The sequence below is a fragment of the Schistocerca gregaria genome, chromosome 2 (genome assembly GCF_023897955.1).
Source record: "Schistocerca gregaria isolate iqSchGreg1 chromosome 2, iqSchGreg1.2, whole genome shotgun sequence".
Lineage (NCBI taxonomy): Eukaryota > Metazoa > Arthropoda > Insecta > Orthoptera > Acrididae > Schistocerca > Schistocerca gregaria.
The window spans coordinates 637,961,344-637,981,911 of NC_064921.1; the positions used below are offsets into that span (position 1 = coordinate 637,961,344).

Below are 20,568 nucleotides of genomic sequence, written 5' to 3' on the forward strand. Positions count from 1 at the left end.
TTTCTCTGAGCTACAGATTTTAGCTGCAATTGTTTACAAAAAATTGAGGAAGCAATAAGCTTCTGTCGTCAGCAGAGATAAGAAGGTTGCATGTTGTAGACTGCGATTGAGAGTGAGAAGTGACAGCTGAATTGTCAGAGTGGTCGAATGGTAGTAAGTCCAAATTTATCAAACGAACAGCGTGGTCATTCCTGTACAGCGGTGCCAGGTAGCGAAATATTAGTAGGGTACTTCTGTTGTCAATAGTTTGGAATTGCCGAGGCGTGTCATACCATATTCCCGTGCCGCCAGAAGCCATATAGGAGGGACCAGGCATACGACAAGCACGTTTCAACGAGCTCCAGTGTACTAGTCGGAGACTGCTGGGAAGTAAGTCCTGTGAAAGAGCTTAGGTCACTCCGTTTCCATTATTGAAAAAAAAAAAAATACGAGATGGACAGTCATGACACTGGGTCCATTTTGAACCAGGTACAGTCGTTTGAACATTCGAAAATGAGGAAATTTTATTTACAGATGCAGGTCCGCAATCTAATAGTTTGTAGGAAACAGTCGAATCTGTGATTTCAGTGCACTTGCTTGTGGACATGTACGATTGCAATTGACTGATTTTCGCTTAACTCTTCCTGATTATGCTGTGGTGGCATTTTTACATGTTAGCAGTCTATCACGACACTTGGCATACAACCAAATGCAGCTGAAACCGTTTTCAAGTGTGCCAAAGCAAGGCATAGGCTCCTGACACTTGAGGAAGTTCGGTGAACATAACTGGCAGCGGGAGGTAAAACATTTCTTGTTGTTGTTGTTGTTGTTGTTGTCTTCAGTCCTGAGACTGGTTTGATGCAGCTCTCCATGCTACTCTATCCTGTGCAAGCTTCTTCATCTCCCAGTACCTACTGCAACCTACATCCTTCTGAATCTGCTTATTGTATTCATCTCTTGGTCTCCCTCTACAATTTTTACCTTCCACGCTGCCCTCCAATGCTAAATTTGTGATCCCTTGATGCCTCAGGACATGTCCTACCAACCGATCCCTTCTTCTAGTCGTGCCACAAGCTCCTCTTCTCCCCAATTCTATTCAATGCCTCCTCATTAGTTATGTGATTTACCCATCTAAAAAAGCATTTCTTAAAAGAAGCCATTTTGCGTATACCCGAAAGTATTAAAAGCTGTGGCAGCACAATGTGGAACATCCTCACCATTATTTCACCAAAGAATTCAGCTAATCACGTCAGCCATTCCTTCCCTCCAACCCACATGGGGCATGCATTGGATGATGCTCGCAGTCCTCGTTCCCAGATCCTTGCTGTGTTTAAACTAGTCTTGCCCGAGACTGACATATACTTCCTATGGAGCCCTTAGATACCATCATTACCCGTATCACTATTTCATTACTATTTCATTAATATCAACATCATGTCTGAGCAGGACCGAGAAATATTGATTTCATACTAATAACATGTTCTGATTAGAATAATACTGTAACTTTTATTCTCAAGATGTTAAGACTAACTAAATTTTGATCAGGGTGTTTTAAAAAAAACACAGACATGTTCGTAGAACTGTTTAAGACTTTGGTATATTTTCACCATTGTTGTGCTGCGTTATACTGCATGAGACAGGTTTGCCGGAATGGAGAAGTGATAAGTTATCCACATTATTTTGCAAAATTCTTTCTTTGTACGCACTCAAACAAATTTACGGAACATCTGAGGGAGGGAGAGTAATTTTTAGATTCTTGTGGCTTACTGATAATTATAACATTTTAGTTTATACTGCAAACGAATATTTACGTATATTTAATTGTCGCAAATAATGACGTAGACATTCATAAAATTTCAAAACAGCGCAAAATATCTGAAGGGAATAATCATGTACAATATCAAACCAACAATGAGATCCTAATGGATATTATCGAGACTATCAAAACATATGTTGACGTATGGGCCATGATTATTATTCCGTGAGGATTTTTCAAAGAATAACAATGTATAGCTAAGAAAATGAAAGGCTGACTTAAACACTAGACAAGAGAACATTCATCTGTGGAAGTGTTTTCTGGTAAAGAGAGATTTCAGTCATACTTAAAAACTGAAGAAGTCTCTCGGAAAACTAAGAAGCCTTTTGGAGAGGATCGGTGCAGCAAAGTCCACCTGGTTTCGAAACGTGATCGGTAATTACATATGACAAACAACTTCACACTTTCCGTATTCTTCCTTTAGAGTCTAAGTTTTTCGTGATGAAACATTTACTTGATGTTTTAATCATTTCCCAAGTTATTCGCCTTAGATAGTTACGCAAGCGCAATGAATTTTCAGTTATCGTATTATTAGCAAATTTTCGTGGCGAAGTACTGATTTAAAGTGTTCTGTGTACAAATTGTGATGTATCCATTCTTAAATTCTGGTAATGTTATAACAATTTTCCAAAGAGTAAAGCGTACGGAGATAATATTACTAAAGTAATCTTCCCCGTAAAGCACAAGCCGAAGCTGAAACTCAAGTTGTAGAGTAGTACAGCTTGTAGTGTTACCATAAGATATTCGCGACTGAAATCTTAATTCCTAAGAGATAATCTCTAGTTATTTGTGTGAGTTGCAGGACTCTGAAAGGGAGCATTGTTGCATTAAGCTTGCTTAACGCTCTTAAGAATTGGATTACGTTTTGGAACAGTATTACGTGTAAGTTATGAGTAGAAAAACTTAAGTATTCATTTTCTAAAAGTTCTATTTCATTTTCACAAAAACTGTAGAAGCAACAGCTGTTTTCTGCTACTCAGCAGCTTCTGTCCAAAACATAACCTTCGCCTAAAATTGTTTAAAATTACGTGTTTAAAGTTACTGTCATTTGGTACTGCCTTCGGTAGCATTACATCTGTAGTCTTCGACCAACACAGAATGAATCCAATCAAATAACGCTTCACGCACTATACACTTCTCGCAATTCCACCTGATATGGTTCCACAAGGGAGAGAAAGATTCTGTGCAGGAACGAAAATGCCGTGCGTAGGAAACTAGTTTTCCGACATTTTGTTCGTTATATGGCGGAACTTGAACGAGGACACGGGTTCTAGCTGTCGAAAGTGGACGAAGAATGAGGAAACCGACCATTCAAACATGTTGGTGCAGGAACTTTCTCCGCTTTACACAAGAGAGTAGGTGGTAATCTATGAAAAAGCTGACAGCAGAGTATCTTTCTCGGAGTAGATTAAGTATTTCTTAAGGATACTATTCATTGCACGTGCAATTGTAGTCTACGTTAGATAACATGTAATGTGTGCATAGACAGTTTTGAGTCATGAAAAATCGGCTTAAGATGTTGCGACTGGTTCACAGAACAATGGCGATATGTGTCTGATGGGTTGATTCAAATCACATAAAATATAAACTGCACTGATTATTACGCGGAGGGTACCTTTAGTATCTCTATCGGTTCTCCCTTCTATTGCAGTCTCGTATTGTTCGTGGAAAGAAGGATTGTCGGTAAGCCTCTGTGTGGGTCTAATCTCTCTGATTTTATCCTCATGGTCTCTTCGCGAGATATACGTAGGAGGGAGCAATAAACTGCTTGATTCCTCGGTGAAGGTATGTTCTCGCTGCTTAAACAAAAGCTCGTACCGAGCTACTGAGCGTCTCTCCTGCAGAACCTTCCACTGGAGTTTATCTGTCATCTCCGTAACGCTTTCGCGATTACTAAATGATCCTGTAACGAAGCGTGCTGCTCTCCGTTGGATCTTCTCTCTCTCTTCTATCAACCCTACCTGGTACAGATCCCACACTGCTGAGCAGTATTCAAGTAGTGGGCGAACTAGCATTCTGTAACCTACTTCCTTTGTTGTCGGATTGCATTTCCTTAGGATTCTTCCAATGAATCTCAGTCTGGCATCTGCTTTACCGACGATCAACTTTATATGATCATTCCATTTTAAATCACTCGTAATTCGTACGCCCAGATAATTGATGGAATTAACTGCTTCCAGTTGCTGACCTGCTATATTGTAGCTAAATGATAAGGGATCTTTCTTTCTATGTATTCGCAGCACATTACACTTGTCTACATTGAGATTCAATTGCCATTCCGTGCACCATGCGTCAATTCGCTGCAGATCCTCCTGCATTTCAGTACAATTTTCCATTGTTGCAACCTCTCGATACACCACAGCATCATCTGCAAAAAGCCTCAGTGAACTTCCGATGTCATCCACCAGGTCATTTATGTATATTGTGAATAGCAACGGTCCTATGGCACTCCCCTGCGGCACACCTGAAATCACTCTTACTTCGGAAGACTTCTCTCCATTGAGAATGACATGCTGCGTTCTGTTATCTAGGAACTCCTCAATCCAATCACACAATTGATCTGATAGTCCGTATGCTCTTACTTTGTTCATTAAACGACTGTGGGGAACTGTGTCAAACGCCTTGCGGAAGTCAAGAAACACGGCATCTACCTGTGAATCCGTGTCTAAGGCCCTCTGAGTCTCGTGGACGAATAGCGCGAGCTGGGTTTCACACGACCGTCTTTTTCGAAACCCATGCTGATTCCTACAGAGTAGATTTCTAGTCTCCAGAAAAGACATTATACTCGAACATAATACGTGTTCCAAAATTCTACAACTGATCGACGTTAGAGATATAGGTCTATAGTTCTGCACATCTGTTCGACGTCCCTTCTTGAAAACGGGGATGACCTGTGCCCTTTTCCAATCCTTTGGAACGCTTCGCTCTTCTAGAGACCTACGGTACACCGCTGCAAGAAGGGGGGCAAGTTCCTTCGCGTACTCTGTGTAAAATCGAACTGGTATTCCATCAGGACCAGCGGCCTTTCCCACTTTGAGCGATTTTAATTGTTTCTCTATCCCTCTGTCGTCTACTTCGATATCTACCATTTTGTCAACTGTGCGACAATCTAGAGAAGGGAGCACAGTGCAGTCTTCCTCTGTGAAACAGCTTTGGAAGAAGACATTTAGTAATTCGGCCTTTAGTCTGTCATCCTCTGTTTCAGTACCATTTTGGTCACAGAGTGTCTGGACATTTTGTTTTGAACCACCTACCGCTTTGACATAGGACCAAAATTTCTTAGGATTTTCTGCCAAGTCAGTACAGAGAACTTTACTTTCGAATTCATTGAAAGCCTCTCGCATAGCCCTCCTCACACTGCATTTCGCTAATTTTTGTTTGTCTGCAAGGCTTTGGCTATGTTTATGTTTGCTGTGAAGTTCCCTTTGCTTCCGCAGCAGTTTTCTAACTCGGTTGTTGTACCACGGTGGCTCTTTCCCATCTCTTACGATCTTGCTTGGCACATACTCATCTAACGCATATTGTACCATGGTTTTGAACTTTGTCCACTGATCCTCAACACTGTCTGTACTTGAGACAAAACTTTTGTGTTGAGCCACCAAGTACTCTGAAATCTGCTTTTTGTCACTTTTGCTAAACAGAAAAATCTTCCTACCTTTTTTAATATTTCTTTTTACGGCTGAAATCATCGATGCAGTAACCGCTTTATGATCGCTGATTCCCTGTTCTGCATTAACTGATTCAAATAGTTCGGGTCTGTTTGTCACCAGAAGGTCTAATATGTTATCGCCACGAGTCGGTTTTCTGTTTAACTGCTCAAGGTAGTTTTCAGATAAAGCACTTAAAAATATTTCACTGGATTCTTTGTCCCTGCCACCCGTTATGAACGTTTGAGTCTCCCAGTCTATATCCGGCAAATTAAAATCTCCACCCAGAACTATAACATGGTGGGGAAATCTACTCGAAATATTTTCCAAATTATTCTTCAGGTGCTGAGCCACATCAGCTGCTGAGCCTGGGGGCCTATAGAGACATCCAATTACCATGCCTGAGCCTGCTTTAACCGTGACCTTCACCCAAATCATTTCACAATTCGAATCTCCGTCAATTTCCTTCGATACTATTGCACTTCTTATCGCTATAAACACGCCTCCCCCTTCACTGTCCAGCCTATCTCTGCGGTATACATTCCAATCCGAGTTTAGGATTTCATTGCTGTTTACGTCTGGTTTCAGCCAAGTTTCTGTTCCTAGTACTATATGGGCGTTGTGACCGTTTATTAATGAGAGCAGTTCTGGGACCTTTCTATAGACGCTCCTGCAGTTTACTATAAGCACATTAATATTGTTATTCCTTGTTGCATTTTGCCTACTCCTGCCTTGCCGCGTCTCAGGAGGCGTCTTGTCGGGCCTAGGGAGGGAATTCTCTAACCTAAAAAAACCCCATGTGCACTCCACACGTACTCCGCTACCCTCGTAGCCGCTTCCGGCGTGTAGTGCACGCCTGACCTATTCAGGGGGACTCTACATTTCTCCACCCGATAGCGGAGGTCGAGAAATTTGCACCCCAGCTCTCCGCATAATCGTCTGAGCCTCTGGTTTAAGCCTTCCACTCGGCTCCAAACCAAAGGACCGCGATCGGTTCTGGGAACGATACTACAAATAGTTAGCTCTGATTCCACCCCGCGGGCGAGGCTTTCCGCCTTCACCAACTCCGCCAACCGCCTGTACGAACTGAGGATGACCTCTGAACCCAGACGGCAGGAGTCATTGGTGCCGACATGAGCAACAATTTGCAGTCGGGTGCACCCAGTGCTCTCTATCGCCGCCGGTAGGGCCTCCTCCACATCTCGGATGAGACCCCCCGGCAAGCAGACAGAGTGAACACTGGCCTTCTTCCCCGACCTTTCCGCTATTTCCCTAAGGGGCTCCATCACCCGCCTAACGTTGGTGCTCCCAATAACTAATAAACCCCTCCCCCCGTGTGCCTGCTCGGACCTTGCTGAAGGAGCGGCCACATGTCCACTCACAGGCAGAGCGGGCGATGTCACACGGCCAGCCTCCACATTGACCCTCCGCCTCGTGCGCCGCGAACGCCGCTGAACCCGCCACTCCCCTTGGGGAGAGGATGGCCCAACCGCGCCCGGCACCCGCGAAGATGTCTCGACAGCAGGGACAGTGGGTGAAGCATGTAACACCTGGGGTGTACCTTGCGACGCAGCAGACTCCCCACTGCCGCTACACTCCGAGGCAGCAGCCTGAAGACGGCTAACCGCGGCCATCAACACGCTCTGATAGTCCATATGCTCTTACATTATTCATTAAACGACTGTGGGGAACTGTATAGAACGCCTTGCGGAAGCCAAGAAACACGGCATCTACCTGGGACTACAGTAGCACGCCTCCTTCCGCAATCCAAACTCCAATTCTTTCCTTCTTTGAAAGGGGGGGGGATATCGGAAGGAGAGGGGGGAAATACCAAGTGGGCTGAGGCGTTAATGTGAGTATGGGTTGCGGAAGGAGTAGATTAGATTAGATTAATACTTGTTCCATAGATCATGAGTACGACACTTCGTAATGATGTGGAACGTGTCAGATTAATAAAATATGTCTGTACAAGATAATACAGTACACAAAATATTGCATGACACTAATGTTTAAGTTGGTTTTTTCCCCTTAATTTATATCTAAAAATTCAGCCAATGAGTAGGAGTTACCATCTAGAAATTCTTTTAATTTATTTTCAAATGTTGGTTGGCTGTCTTTCAGGCTTTTGATGCTGTTTGGTAGGTGACCAAAGACTTTTGTGGCAGCATAATTTACCCTTTTCTGTGCCGAAGTCAGATTTAACCCTGCATAGTGAACATCATCCTTTCTCCTGGTGTTATAGCTATGCACACTGCTATTACTTTTGAACATGGTTGGATTATTAACAACAAATTTCATAAGTGAATCTATATACTGTGAGGTTACTGTGAGGATCCCTGCAGGATGACCGTGGGTGGGCTCCAGCATTTATTCTGATTAGACGTTTTTGAGCAATGAATACTTTTCTACTCGACGATGAATGACCCCAGAATACGATGCCATCCGAAAGCAGTGAATGAAAGTAGGCATAGTAAGCTAATTTACTGAGATTCTTATCACCAAAATTTGCAATAACCCTAACAGCATACATAGCTGAACTCAGACGTTTCAGCAGACCATCAATGTGTTGCTTCCAGTTTAACCTCTCATCAATGGACACACCTAAAAATTTTGAAAATTCTACCTTAGCTACAGATTTCTGTTCAAAGTCTATATTTATTACTGGACTTGTGCCATTTACTGTACGGAACTGTATATACTGCATTTTATCAAAATTTAAAGAGAGTATGTTTGCTGAGAACCACTTAATAATTTTGTGAAAAACATCATTTACAATTACACCACTTAGTTCTTGGTTTTTGGATTTTATTACTATACTTGTATCATCAGAAAAAGAACTAACTTTGCATCTTCATCAATGTGGAATGGTAAGTCATTAATGTATATCAAGAACAGTAAAGGACCTAAGACCGAACCCTGTGGGACCCCGTACTTGATAGCCCCCCAGTTTGAGGAATCAGCTGTTGTTTTAACATTACATGAACCACTTATTTCAACTTTCTGCATTCTTCCAGTTAAGTATGAATTAAACAATTTGTGCACTGCCCCCCTCAAACCATAATGACGTAGCTTATCTAAAAGAATTCCATGATTTACACAATCAAAGGCCTTTGAGAGTGGCGCCAGGGTTGTCCATACAATTGTGCAAAGCCACTGTGCCAGGGTGATGTAGTGGTTAGCGCATCTGCCGAGTGAGCGGGAGACCTGAGTTCGAATCCTGGCATAGATTTTCCTTCGTTGCTTCAGTCTGCAAATATACATCATAAATACCTAATGTTGCAGAACATATGGTAGTGTTTCCTTTTTAATAATATCTGTGTATATATTCATTTTTAACCTTAGTAATAGTATTTTAGTTGTTTCTCTGCGCGTCCCTGAAGTGCCGGGCGCTAACGTCACGCCTGTGATGCAGCCTGTGCAGGCGGAGTGCGCTATGTCGGTGGTGGAGAGCAACAAGGAGGGCGGCGACGCGGCGCCCGCGACTCTGCTGCAGCCCACCAGCATGGCCGTGGCGCCCTCGCTAATGCTCGACCCGGCGCTCTCCGAGATGTCGGATGAGCTGTCGCAGTCGCAGTCCCTCTTCTCAGCCTACACTTACCACGAAGACTCTGACGACGCCTACTCACAGGTTGTTGCTCCTACAAAGCTGGTCACAAAGCTTCTATTTGAAAGACGTCCATCAGCCTCTTAACATACACTGCTAAGGAAGAACTGACACTTGCTAAGGAACAGCGGCTTGTTGCTACGGAACACCCCACCAATTACAGTAAAAGGATGTGTAGGTGGCGGCACTAGTTAACTGCAGCAAAACCCGTGCACGAACGTTCTGTATCCATTCCACAGTTCATGCAGTACGGTGATTGACGAAGGTTGTTGTGGAACCGATTAGTTCGACATTCCGTACGGTCTGTGAGACATCATTTGAATGCTTTCGATCGTGGACGAGCAGTTGGACAATTCGAAGCCGGTCAGAATGTCACTACAGTGGCCACAGTAACAGACGTGTCCAAAGGTGTCATCTCGCGATTAAAGAAGGCGCTGAAGGTGGGAATGCTATGCGAAAGCATGCCGGTAGTCGTAGACAGACCGCCACACTGTAAGAGGATTGGTTGTAGCAGAAGTTTCAGCTGTTGTTTCCAGGCCTCCGACACAAAGCTACACCAAGAAAAGCCACTCCAGTTTACCAAGTTGCATGCGTTCGTAATTACATTCAAATTCATTCTATTTAGCGATCGTCGACTTTCAGGACCGGTGGTTGCAAGTGCGTAGTATGCTGAATGTCAAATATAATAAGAATGAAAAGAAAAAGAAAACCTCGAAGTCGGTTCGCAGCGTGAGCGTCCTCTCTGGGATGGAAAAATGAGCATACACATGTAAAGAGAAGACCTTCTGCAGCTTGATAAAGTGAATTGACTCTCGCCTCTCAAAATGCCTGATCACAAAATATACAAACAGCCTGTAATTTACTACCCAATTAATTCAGTACATTCTTTCTGTATGTGTAGATATTTTTCACAATGTCGGAAGCCCTCAGAAATCATAACTGTGACTTTAACAATATATTATTTGTTGTCAGATTGTTAAAAAGCCTATTGTTCATTACCTTTTGCAAAATTTTCTAGAATGCTGCAAAAAGTGAAACTAGGCGGAAATTTGACGGTGTTTATTTATATCCCTCTTAAACAATGGCTTTATTCGAATCTATTTCAATCAATTAAGAAATGTTCCACTGATGAATGGCCGGTTACACATATAACTTAATGTGTTGCTAATCTCAGAAACACTCTTTAATTAACTTTGTTAACATTTTATCATTACCACTAGAGTTTTTCATTTTAAAGATTAATGGTTAAATGACTTTTACTGGTGTACTGTGGGTCACATTCATATTATTGAAGTTATATGAGTGGTCTGAGACACTCCAAGACAGCATCTACTGAACCTGGCAGCCTCATCTTTTCAGTAAAAGTTCTGAAATGCTTGTTAAACAGTTTTGAACGCTGCAACATCTGTTACCAACGTATCATTTACTCTTAATGATCTCTTCTCCTAATCATCTCTTGTTCTATAGGGGTTCTCCTTCACTATATTCATACTGTCTATTTTGTTATCTGTTATGATTATCTTTCTCTCATATTGTTCTTGCTTTGATGCCCGTGACATTACCTTTAATATTTTGCAGTATCTCTTATAAAGTGGTACAACAGCAACATCAGATCTGAGTCTGGCTGACAGATACAGTTTCCTCTTTGTCTTACAAGATACCTTTATTCCTTGAGTAACCTGCAGACTTTTGTCTAATCTGCGTTACTTTCGGGGGAAACAGCTTTCAAATAAAGTAAGCACGTTATTAATGAAAGTGTCGTATTTTTCATGAGAACTGTAGGCATCATCCCAGTTTATGTCATTGAGGAGTGTCGTAAGATAATTTTTGGCTTAGTGAGTAAACTATTAAACTCAGATTTAGTAGATTTTATACCCTTTTCAATATTCATATTTAACAAAAGGAGCTGAGCGACCATTGACTGTTGGTTAGCTAATATAATTTTGTTCATTACATCTTTCTATAAAAATATTATTAGTGCCTATTTTTGAGCGATTAGCTAACCTAGTTGGGAAGATTACAGTTGGAATTATGGTAAGTGATCGAGTTACTCACTATAACAAATTCTTACTGGAATAATTTTTAAGCAAATCTATACCAAAATCATGAGCAATCACTTTTTTGTTCTTTGTTACTAAGTAGGTCAATAGAGCTTCTAGGACATTTATGAACAGTTTAATATTACCTGCCACAGCTATTAGAAGGATTTATTGTGAGGTTTACTCCTTTTGCACATGGTTCCTTATGCTGTTCTAGGCAAAATTTGTGAATATCTATGTTCTTAAATATGTGACAATTCCTGATGAATGTGGCAATGCTCCTTTCTCCACTTTACTCTACAAAAGTTAGATACTAAACTAAATCCTGTAACACTTAATACATCTGCACCAGTGGTCATATAATGTTCAGAGAAACAGATTATATCAGCTGTGTTTAATGACTAGTTCATCAACGCAGTTAGGTAGTTCACTAATAAATAAAGACAGCTAGTGTCACGACGACAGACATGAAACTGGGTAGAAATAAAATTTCTGCTGATCGTTGAAATTTTTAACCAATAGCTGTTTGTGCTGATGCAATATGCCAGATTTATGTAGTTAAATTTCTTTCTCAAACAGCAGGTTCACTTCAATTCTTAACATCTCTTAAAACTTTATTTCTTCCTGTTCTTCCTATCCTAAAGCTTCATGCCGTACTAATTTGTACAGAATATCGAAAAGTGACTTAATTTGGAAGCGCTAGTACCAGAAAAAAACCCAGTATCTCTGAGGCATGAACACCTAATCATAGAAGAGACTATGGTTGCGATTATTGTACTGCTCGTACATACTAATGTTTCAGTATATTTTATCTACTTTTTCCCACTACTGCACAAGTGGGCTACATCTACAACTATATGAGTACACTGCAATTCTCACTAAAGTGCTTGCCAGACAGTCCATGGTACTGCTTTCAGACTATTTCTCGATCATTCCACTCTCGAATAGCACGTGGAACAAATGCACACCTATATCTTTTTGACCTGGACACCACGTTACCTCTGAATAAGTATGGCAGTTTTCTGACTCACTTCTACACATCGATGACGTCTGAAGTATCTGTCGACATATTCTAGGCATTGGTTTACCCTGTTGTAGTCAACCTGGTCCCTAACGCCCACTAGTAACCGTTCCAGCTTTCGTGGTAGGTAGTAGGCTGTAGATGTTTTAAAAATATTTTCATTAGATTTTCACTTACCATTTTCACATAAGGTATTTGAACAGTAATTATTAGTATATTCTTTAACTTTCTGTAACTCTGGTTTATAAATTTTATAAAGTAAAGTTACTCTCCTAGTTTGTAAACCACCATTACTTTGGAACCAGTGAGCGCTAGATAATTTTACTGCTAAAAGAGATGTAAAAATGAGTGACAGGTAAGAAAGGTTGACTACTCTGGGCTTACCCATCCATTGGCTGGGCCCCTACTGAGATTGTTTCGACAGTGCGATTTGTGTTGCAGGTGCTGAGCGAGCTGGACCTGGTGACCAAGGAGCAGTGGCAGACGCCGGCGTTGGCACCCATGGTGGGGGTGGGGATGGGGGTGGGCATGGCACCGGCCACGTGGCAGCTGACGCGGCCCCCGCCCTTCTGCCCCGAGGTCATCGGCGACGCGCCGCCAGTCGCTCCGGAAGCCTACACGGTCAGCCACTAGAGCCTAAACATATCTCAGCATTTGACGCGCTAACATCATTACAAGGAAATGGAGTTGCTTGGGAGGCCTGCGTTCATAATGTAAACCGAGAGCACTTCGCAATACCATTGCTGCATTGGTCGTTCGAATGAACAGATCACTTGTTGTTCAAAAAAGTGTATTTGATATGTTTTGGGCATAATTCATCATCAGAAAGTCATACAGAATGTCTTCCTACAAAGTATAGTGTCACATCGTACATTCCCACCATCAGTGCTCAGTGGGGCTGAGCATTGATGGCGAGGATGTACATATGTGACCGTATACTTTGTATGAACTTCTCTTATATGACTTCCATACTGTGTCAAATATTCTTTGTCGAATAAGTAGCGATCTGTTCATTTCAAGTCACTCATTCAGCAGTGATATAAGAAACGCTCTCTGTTTATCATTACGAATATCAGGGTTTTCTGCCTGTTCACCTAGTAAGTCCTAGGGTTTCAGTTAATCGTGTTAGTTATAAATTGATTCCTGTTGACGTGGTTGTAAGTTCTTTGACTTCTTTCCTATGAACTGGGTATGACGTTATTGGCCAAAATTACTCTTTACTTCATGGGCATGCTTTTACCGACTTAGCATCAGGGCTTCAGTTCTGCCAGTATCTACCTTCTAGAAAGTGGTGCTGAATAATGGAAAAAATTTAAATAATTAGTTGATTGTTTTTGTGGCTATCGGACACGAGTATGAGAGCTCTATGCATAGAACAGGCTTCGTTACTAAACAGAACTGACCACGTGCCCGATACCAACGCTTGTCTCTCATTCTTTTCAAATATTAAAGTTCCTCAATTACAAAATTGGAAACGCCGCTTTACAATAATGACAGTACATATTAATAGTAGTTTGTTTTATTATCGTTTGGCATGTAACATACTCCCTAACAATGCCTAAGCTCATCCACTCATATGTTTAAAGTTAAGCTCATTTCACTGTTATACTGAAGTAACTATTGCTGCATTATCTTTTCATATAAATTTAGAGGATTTCACTATTCACGTATACCGTTTCGTATCAGTTCAAATATCTACACGCTTCACTAACGAAAGTTACTGGCCAACAACAACGATGCATTTTCTTCCACAAATATCGTAAATAATTCCGCGCAACTTTGCGCGAATAGACTGAATCATAATTACTAGTACCTTACGAACCGATTTAATACCTTCAACTCGTAATCATATCTATAGCCAATTCTTCAAACAATTTATGCACGACGCGGCTGCCCACGACTGCTTCTTGCAGAGTCCAAACAACAGCTCTAAACTCACATACTACATACATTACATACTAATACATGCGCGCGGCCAGTAGCACTTGGGCACTGTTGATGTTAAATAGCAAGACAATGCTCCCGCCAGAGAAAAGGCTCCCTCATCTTCGAAAATTCCAGAAGCCATCGAAGTGTGAAGAGTACGAGTCACTACGTCATAACGCCAAAGATAGCAGTACTACTTCCAGTGCCAAAGTCTCAGTGCTACAGGGCCATCTTTTTCACAAGTCTTGTCGTTTCTCTGATTGTCTAGTTTCTGGTACACTTCTTAGTCGTGTTTTCACGGTTGTCCCATCACTTGGTGGTCTGTCTCCGTCGTAGTGCTCCTAATATTCATCTTAGGGCTTTAGTTTGGATTATTTGAAGCGTGTAAACGTTGTTTTTGTTTATTGTTCCCCATGCTGTACAGCGACATGTGATTTCTAACAGAAAGGTAGTTTCTGGTGATGGCCACTTTGTTTCCACTTTCGTTTACTTATTCCGGAAGGAGAGAATCGGGGACCTGACTAGTCCAGTACTTCATGTGTTCTTATTCCGGACACGTAGGTGTACAGTTGATAAATGAACTTCTAACTGGGTTATAAAGCTCATGGAACGGACCAGCGTATGTGACAGCTAAGGATATCTGCACAACTGATACCAAGGTACAGCACTGAAAGTTTTAAATCCGTTTTAAATGTAGCTTCTTCGAGAGGCTGGTTGATACTACCAATTATAAATTTTTTAGTATTTTTATAGTTATATACATTTTCCAGCATTTGATAACGATATTACTATGTTGTAACAACCGTGGGATCTTAGAGTAAGATCAGCGAAAGTACTTCAGCTACTAGTTGGAAGCAGTTTTATAAATACTTCATGCAGTCTGGCGACAGGGTATATTGACCAGCAATAACGCCTGAAGAACGTTGAGGTAACGCATAATCGGGTGACTACCCGGTGTGGAGGCTCGTCACAATGAAAGAGTGGTAGCACCGCATTCTGCCTCGGGTATACAATTTGATGTGAAACAATTGCTACCACTACACGTGGTTGAAAATACTACTATGGAAAAGCATTTACAAATCATTTGCTGCCTACGAAGTCCTTTCTGATTCATGCAGAGCAAGACTTAGTACCACATGGGATGGAGAAAATCTCATTTTACCCAGAGCTGAAGCCGACTGGTACCGATGTTGCGACCACGCCCAGAAATATTTTGAATTCTATTTATCAAAAGAGAGACAGTACTTAAAAATACATTAAAGTATTTCAGCGCTATACAGGGTGGTCCATTGATCGTGACCGCGCCAAATATCTCACGAAATAAGCGTCAAACAAAAAAACTACAAAGAACGAAACTTGTCTAGCTTGAAGGGGGAAACCAGATGGCTCTATGGTTGGCCCGCTAGATGGCGCTGCCATAGGGCAAACGGATATCAACTCTGTTTTTTTTAAAAAAAATAGGAACCCCCATTTTTATTAGATATTCGTGTAGTACGTAAAGAAATATGAATGTTTTAGCTGGACCACCTTTTTCGCTTTGTGATAGATGGCGCTGTAATAGTCACAAACATATGGTTCACAATTTTAGACGAACAGTTGGTAACAGGTAGGTTTTTTCAAATTAAAATACAGAACGTAGGTACATTTGAACATGTTATTTCGGTTGTTCCAATGTGATACATGTACCTTTGTGAACTTATCATTTCTGAGAGCGCATGCTGTTACAGCGTGATTACCTGTAAATACCACATTAATGCAATAAATAGCAAGACAATGCTCCCGCCAGAGAAAAGGCTCCCTCATCTTCGAAAATTCCAGAAACCATCGAAGTGTGAAGAGTACGAATCACTACGTCATAACGCCAAAGATAGCAGTACTACTTCCAGTGCCAAAGTCTCAGTGCTACAAGGCCATCTTTTTCACAAGTCTTGTCGTTTCTCTGATGTCCGTCAACCTCAATGCATTTGGCAATACGTATGATGACATTCCTCTCAACAGCGAGTAGTTCGCCTTCCGTAATATTCGTACATGTATTGGCAGTGCGCTGACGCATGTTGTCAGGCGTTGTCGGTGGATCACGATAGCAAATATCCTTTAACTTTCCCCACAGAAAGAAATTCGGGGACGTCAGATCCGGTGAACGTGCGGGCCATGGTATGGTGCTTCGACGACCAATCCACCTGTCATGAAATATGCTATTCAATACCGCTTCAACCGCATGCGAGCTATGTGCCGGACATCCATAATGTTGGAAGTACATCGCCATTCTGTCATGCACTGAAACATCTCGTAGTAACATCCGTAGAACATTACGTAGGAAATCAGCTTACATTGCACCATTTAGATTGCCATCGATGAAATGGGGACCAATTATCCTTCCTCCCGTAATGCCGCACCATACATTAACCTGCCAAGGTCGCTGATGTTCCACTTGTCGGAGCCATCGTGGATTTTCCGTTGCCCAATAGTGCATATTATGCCGGTTTACGTAACCGCTGTTGGTGAGTGACGCGTCGTTGGTAAATAGAACGCGTGCAAAAAATGTGTCTAAGTCCCGTAAGTTCTCTTGTGCCCTGTGACAGAACTGTACACGACGTTCAAAGTCGTCGCCATGCAATTTCTGGTGCATAGAAATGTGCAATCCATGTTGATGTAGCATTCTCAACAACGACATTTTTGAGATTCCCGGCTCTCACGCAATTTGTCTGCTACTGATGTGCGGATTAGCCGCGACAGCAGCTGAAACACCTACTTGGGCATCATCATTTGTTGCAGGTCGTGGTTCACGTTTCACATGTGGCTGAACACTTCCTGTTTCCTTATATAACGTAACTATCCCGCGAACGGTCCGGACACTTTGATGATGTCTTCTAGGATACCGAGCAGCATACATAGCAGACACCCGTTGGGCATTTTGGTCACTATAACCATACATCAACATGATATCGACCTTTTCCGCAATTGGTAAATGGTCCATTTTAACACGGGTAATGTATCACGAAGCAAATACCGTCCGCACTAGCGGGATGTTACTTATACGTTTGTGACTATTACAGCGCCATCTATCACAAAGCGATAAAAGTGGTCCAACTAAAACATTCATAATTCTTTACGTACTACACGAATATTTAATAAAAATGGGGGTTTCTATTTAAAAAAAAAAACGCTGTTGATATCCGTTTGACATACGGCAGCGCCATCTAGCGGGCCAACCGTAGCGCCATCTGGCTTCCCCCTTCAAGCTAGACAAGTTTCGTTCTTTGTAGTTTTTTCGTTTGATGCTTTTTTCGTGAGATATTTCACCCAGTCACTATCAATGGACCACCCTGTATACGCTGGCGGAGAAAATCGCGACACCAAAAAATAATAATTGTAGAGAAAAGAAATTTCGGGAACGCGTTTCTCTAGGCAACATATTTAAGTGACTAACATTGCAAGACCACAGGTTAATGTAAAAGCGAAATAAGCCATTGCAAATGTAAAATGCTGTTACATTGATAAGCGGTGTAACCACCAGAATGTTAAGAACAAGCATGCGAATGTGCATGCATTGTGTTGAATAGGTGCATGATGTCAGTTTGTCGGCTGGAGTTCTGTGCTTGTTGCGTTTGATGGAGCGAAACAGGGACGGTTAATGTTGTCTGTGGATTACGCTGGAGTTGTCGTGCGATGAATCTCACATGTGCTCGGCAGGAAGCAGACCGGATGATCGAATAGTTCAAAGCAATGTGTCGACACTCAGTAGAACATATTGTGTTGAAACAGATGTATGTGGGCGAGTGTTATCTTATTGGAAAACACCCTCTGTAATGCTGTTCGTGAATGATAGTGCAGCAGGCCGGATCACAATATTGAAGCACAATTTTGCAGTCATATGGAATCGCACCCCAGGCCATAACTCCAGGTGTAAGTCCAGTCGCAAACAGGCCGGTTGGTTGCAGGCCCTCAATTGATCTCCTCCTAACCAACACACAGCCATAATTGGCACGGAGGCAGAACACCAGCTTTCATGAAAAAAGACAACAGACCTCCACCCTCCCCTTGAATGAGCTATCGTTTGACACCACTGAAGTCATAGACTGTGATGGTTTGGAGTCAGTAGAATGCACACTGAAGGACGTCGGGCTCGGAGCTGGCAGAGATGTAACTGATTTGTAACAGTTTGTTGTCCTGTGATGCCAACTGCTGCTCGAATTCCTGCTCCAGACCCAATACGATGCGCCAAAGGCATACGATGAACACAATGGTCTTCCATCTCGGTAGTGCCATGTGGGTGTTCGGAGCCCGCTCTTCTTGCGACCGCAAATTCTCTTGACTACTGCTGCCGGCAATCATGTACAGCGGCTACATTCCTGCCAGTGTTTCTGCAATGTAGCAGAAGGAACATCCAGCTTCTTGTAGCTCTGTCACACTACCTCGTTCAAACTCAGTGAGGTGCTGTTAATGGTGTCTTTGTCACCTTAAAGGCATTCTTGACAAACAACACGTCCAATTTCAATAGTAATTAACTCTCACGACATTTGCTTCGTGTATTTAAATCAAATCTGATTTCCATTCTCATAGTGGCACTCTAGTGCAACTCTTACGCGACTGTCGCGAAATGTAAATACTCATCTTTCAGATGTAGACAAGCAAATCCCACCTTTCGTTTATGTCGCAAAACTCTTTTTTGTTGTTGCGATTTTATTCCTTCAGTGTATTAATCTACATAAGTGAATCTAACCAAGAGAATAACTTTCGTTCAAATGGTTCAAATGGCTCTGAGCACTATGGGACTAAACATCTGAGGTCATCAGTCCCCTAGAACTTAGAACTATTTAAACCTAACTAGCCTAAGGACATCACACACATCCATGCCCGAGGCAGGATTCGAACCTGCGACCGTAGCGGTGGCGCGGTTCCAGCTTGAAGCGCCTAGAACCGCTCGGCCACCACGGCCGGCTAACTTTCGTTCCTATGTCGTTTGTTCCCATTATACACTCAAGATTCATTTGCCAAATGAAATCACTGCCTGCTATAAGGAAGTATGTGTGATTTTGAGAAGATTGGAGATTTTTTTAGCTTTCTAAAATTGGCACTTGGTTAATCGGCCAAACGATCAACTCTGTAATCATGCAGCGCACACTACACATCAATCCCATTAAGTTTGAAGTTTTCAGTCTACTCTCCTTGGCTTCAATTTAAAAACATTATATTTACGTCCTTATCATTTAAAAATAGACCACTTATGTGGTAAAAGGACATTTAAATTCCGGGATGACGAATTTTCATATACAGTTGGCTTATATATTTTTACTGTGATACAATGTGCTGTTCCCCCAAACGTGCTATTGAGGAAGGGAGAGATACTTGTGCCCTACTGCCCAGTAGAGTTTTAGCTGATTTCAGCCGAGAGGCAACATAAAGTATTCCTGATACGCCTCTGAATTGAACATGGTCTTTGAGGCACGGACTGTTTCTCTGTCAAGAGAAGTTGCGAGTGGGCAGTGCATACATGTTTATAGTATATTTTTGAAATAAGCAGCCATACTTCATCACGAAATTTTTCCTCTGCTTTGGATGATGACACAATTGTCATGAACCCATTATGTTTTTGCTTATTTTAGTAAGCTATTCTACTCAGTGTTTGGCAGGAACACTTAGCCTGGCAGCGAAAATGTTTTTTACCAATAAACTATTACTACACTCCTGGAAATTGAAATAAGAACACCGTGAATTCATTGTCCCAGGAAGGGGAAACTTTATTGACACATTCCTGGGGTCAGATACATCACATGATCACACTGACAGAACCACAGGCACATAGACACAGGCAACAGAGCATGCACAATGTCGGCACTAGTACAGTGTATATCCACCTTTCGCAGCAATGCAGGCTGCTATTCTCCCATGCAGACGATCGTAGAGATGCTGGATGTAGTCCTGTGGAACGGCTTGCCATGCCATTTCCACCTGGCGCCTCAGTTGGACCAGCGTTCGTGCTGGACGTGCAGACCGCGTGAGACGACGCTTCATCCAGTCCCAAATATGCTCAATGGGGGACAGATCCGGAGATCTTGCTGGCCAGGGTAGTTGACTTACACCTTCTAGAGTATGTTGGGTGGCACGGGATACATGCGGACGTGCATTGTCCTGTTGGAACAGCAAGTTCCCTTGCCGGTCTAGGAATGGTAGAACGATGGGTTCGATGACGGTTTGGATGTACCGTGCACTATTCAGTGTCCCCTCGACGATCACCAGAGGTGTACGGCCAGTGTAGGAGATCGCTCCCCACACCATGATGCCGGGTGTTGGCCCTGTGTGCCTCGGTCGAATTTAGTCCTGATTGTGGCGCTCACCTGCACGGCGCCAAACACGCATACGACCATCATTGGCACCAAGGCAGAAGCGACTCTCATCGCTGAAGACGACACATCTCCATTCGTCCCTCCATTCACGCCTGTCGCGACACCACTGGAGGCGGGCTGCACGATGTTGGGGCGTGAGCGGAAGACGGCCTAACGGTGTGCGGGACCGTAGCCTAGCTTCATGGAGAC

General features: G+C 42.5%; 1 protein-coding gene across 3 annotated transcripts in view; it reads left to right on the forward strand.

Moving 5' to 3' along the window:
• Window positions 1-1,653: 1,653 nt before the first annotated feature.
• The window catches only part of LOC126334675 (uncharacterized), a 49,987-nt gene continuing 31,072 nt past the window's right edge, over window positions 1,654-20,568 (forward strand). Inside the window, exons 1-3 of one of the 3 annotated variants that reach the window (XM_049997146.1) lie at window positions 1,654-2,170; window positions 8,855-9,070; window positions 12,548-12,727. In XM_049997146.1, the coding sequence (XP_049853103.1) occupies window positions 8,876-9,070; window positions 12,548-12,727 (375 nt within the window). In that variant the 5' untranslated portion in view covers window positions 1,654-2,170; window positions 8,855-8,875. The remainder of the gene's footprint in view (window positions 2,171-8,854; window positions 9,071-12,547; window positions 12,728-20,568) is intronic. The other 2 variants (XM_049997148.1, XM_049997147.1) reach the window with 2 other exon arrangements.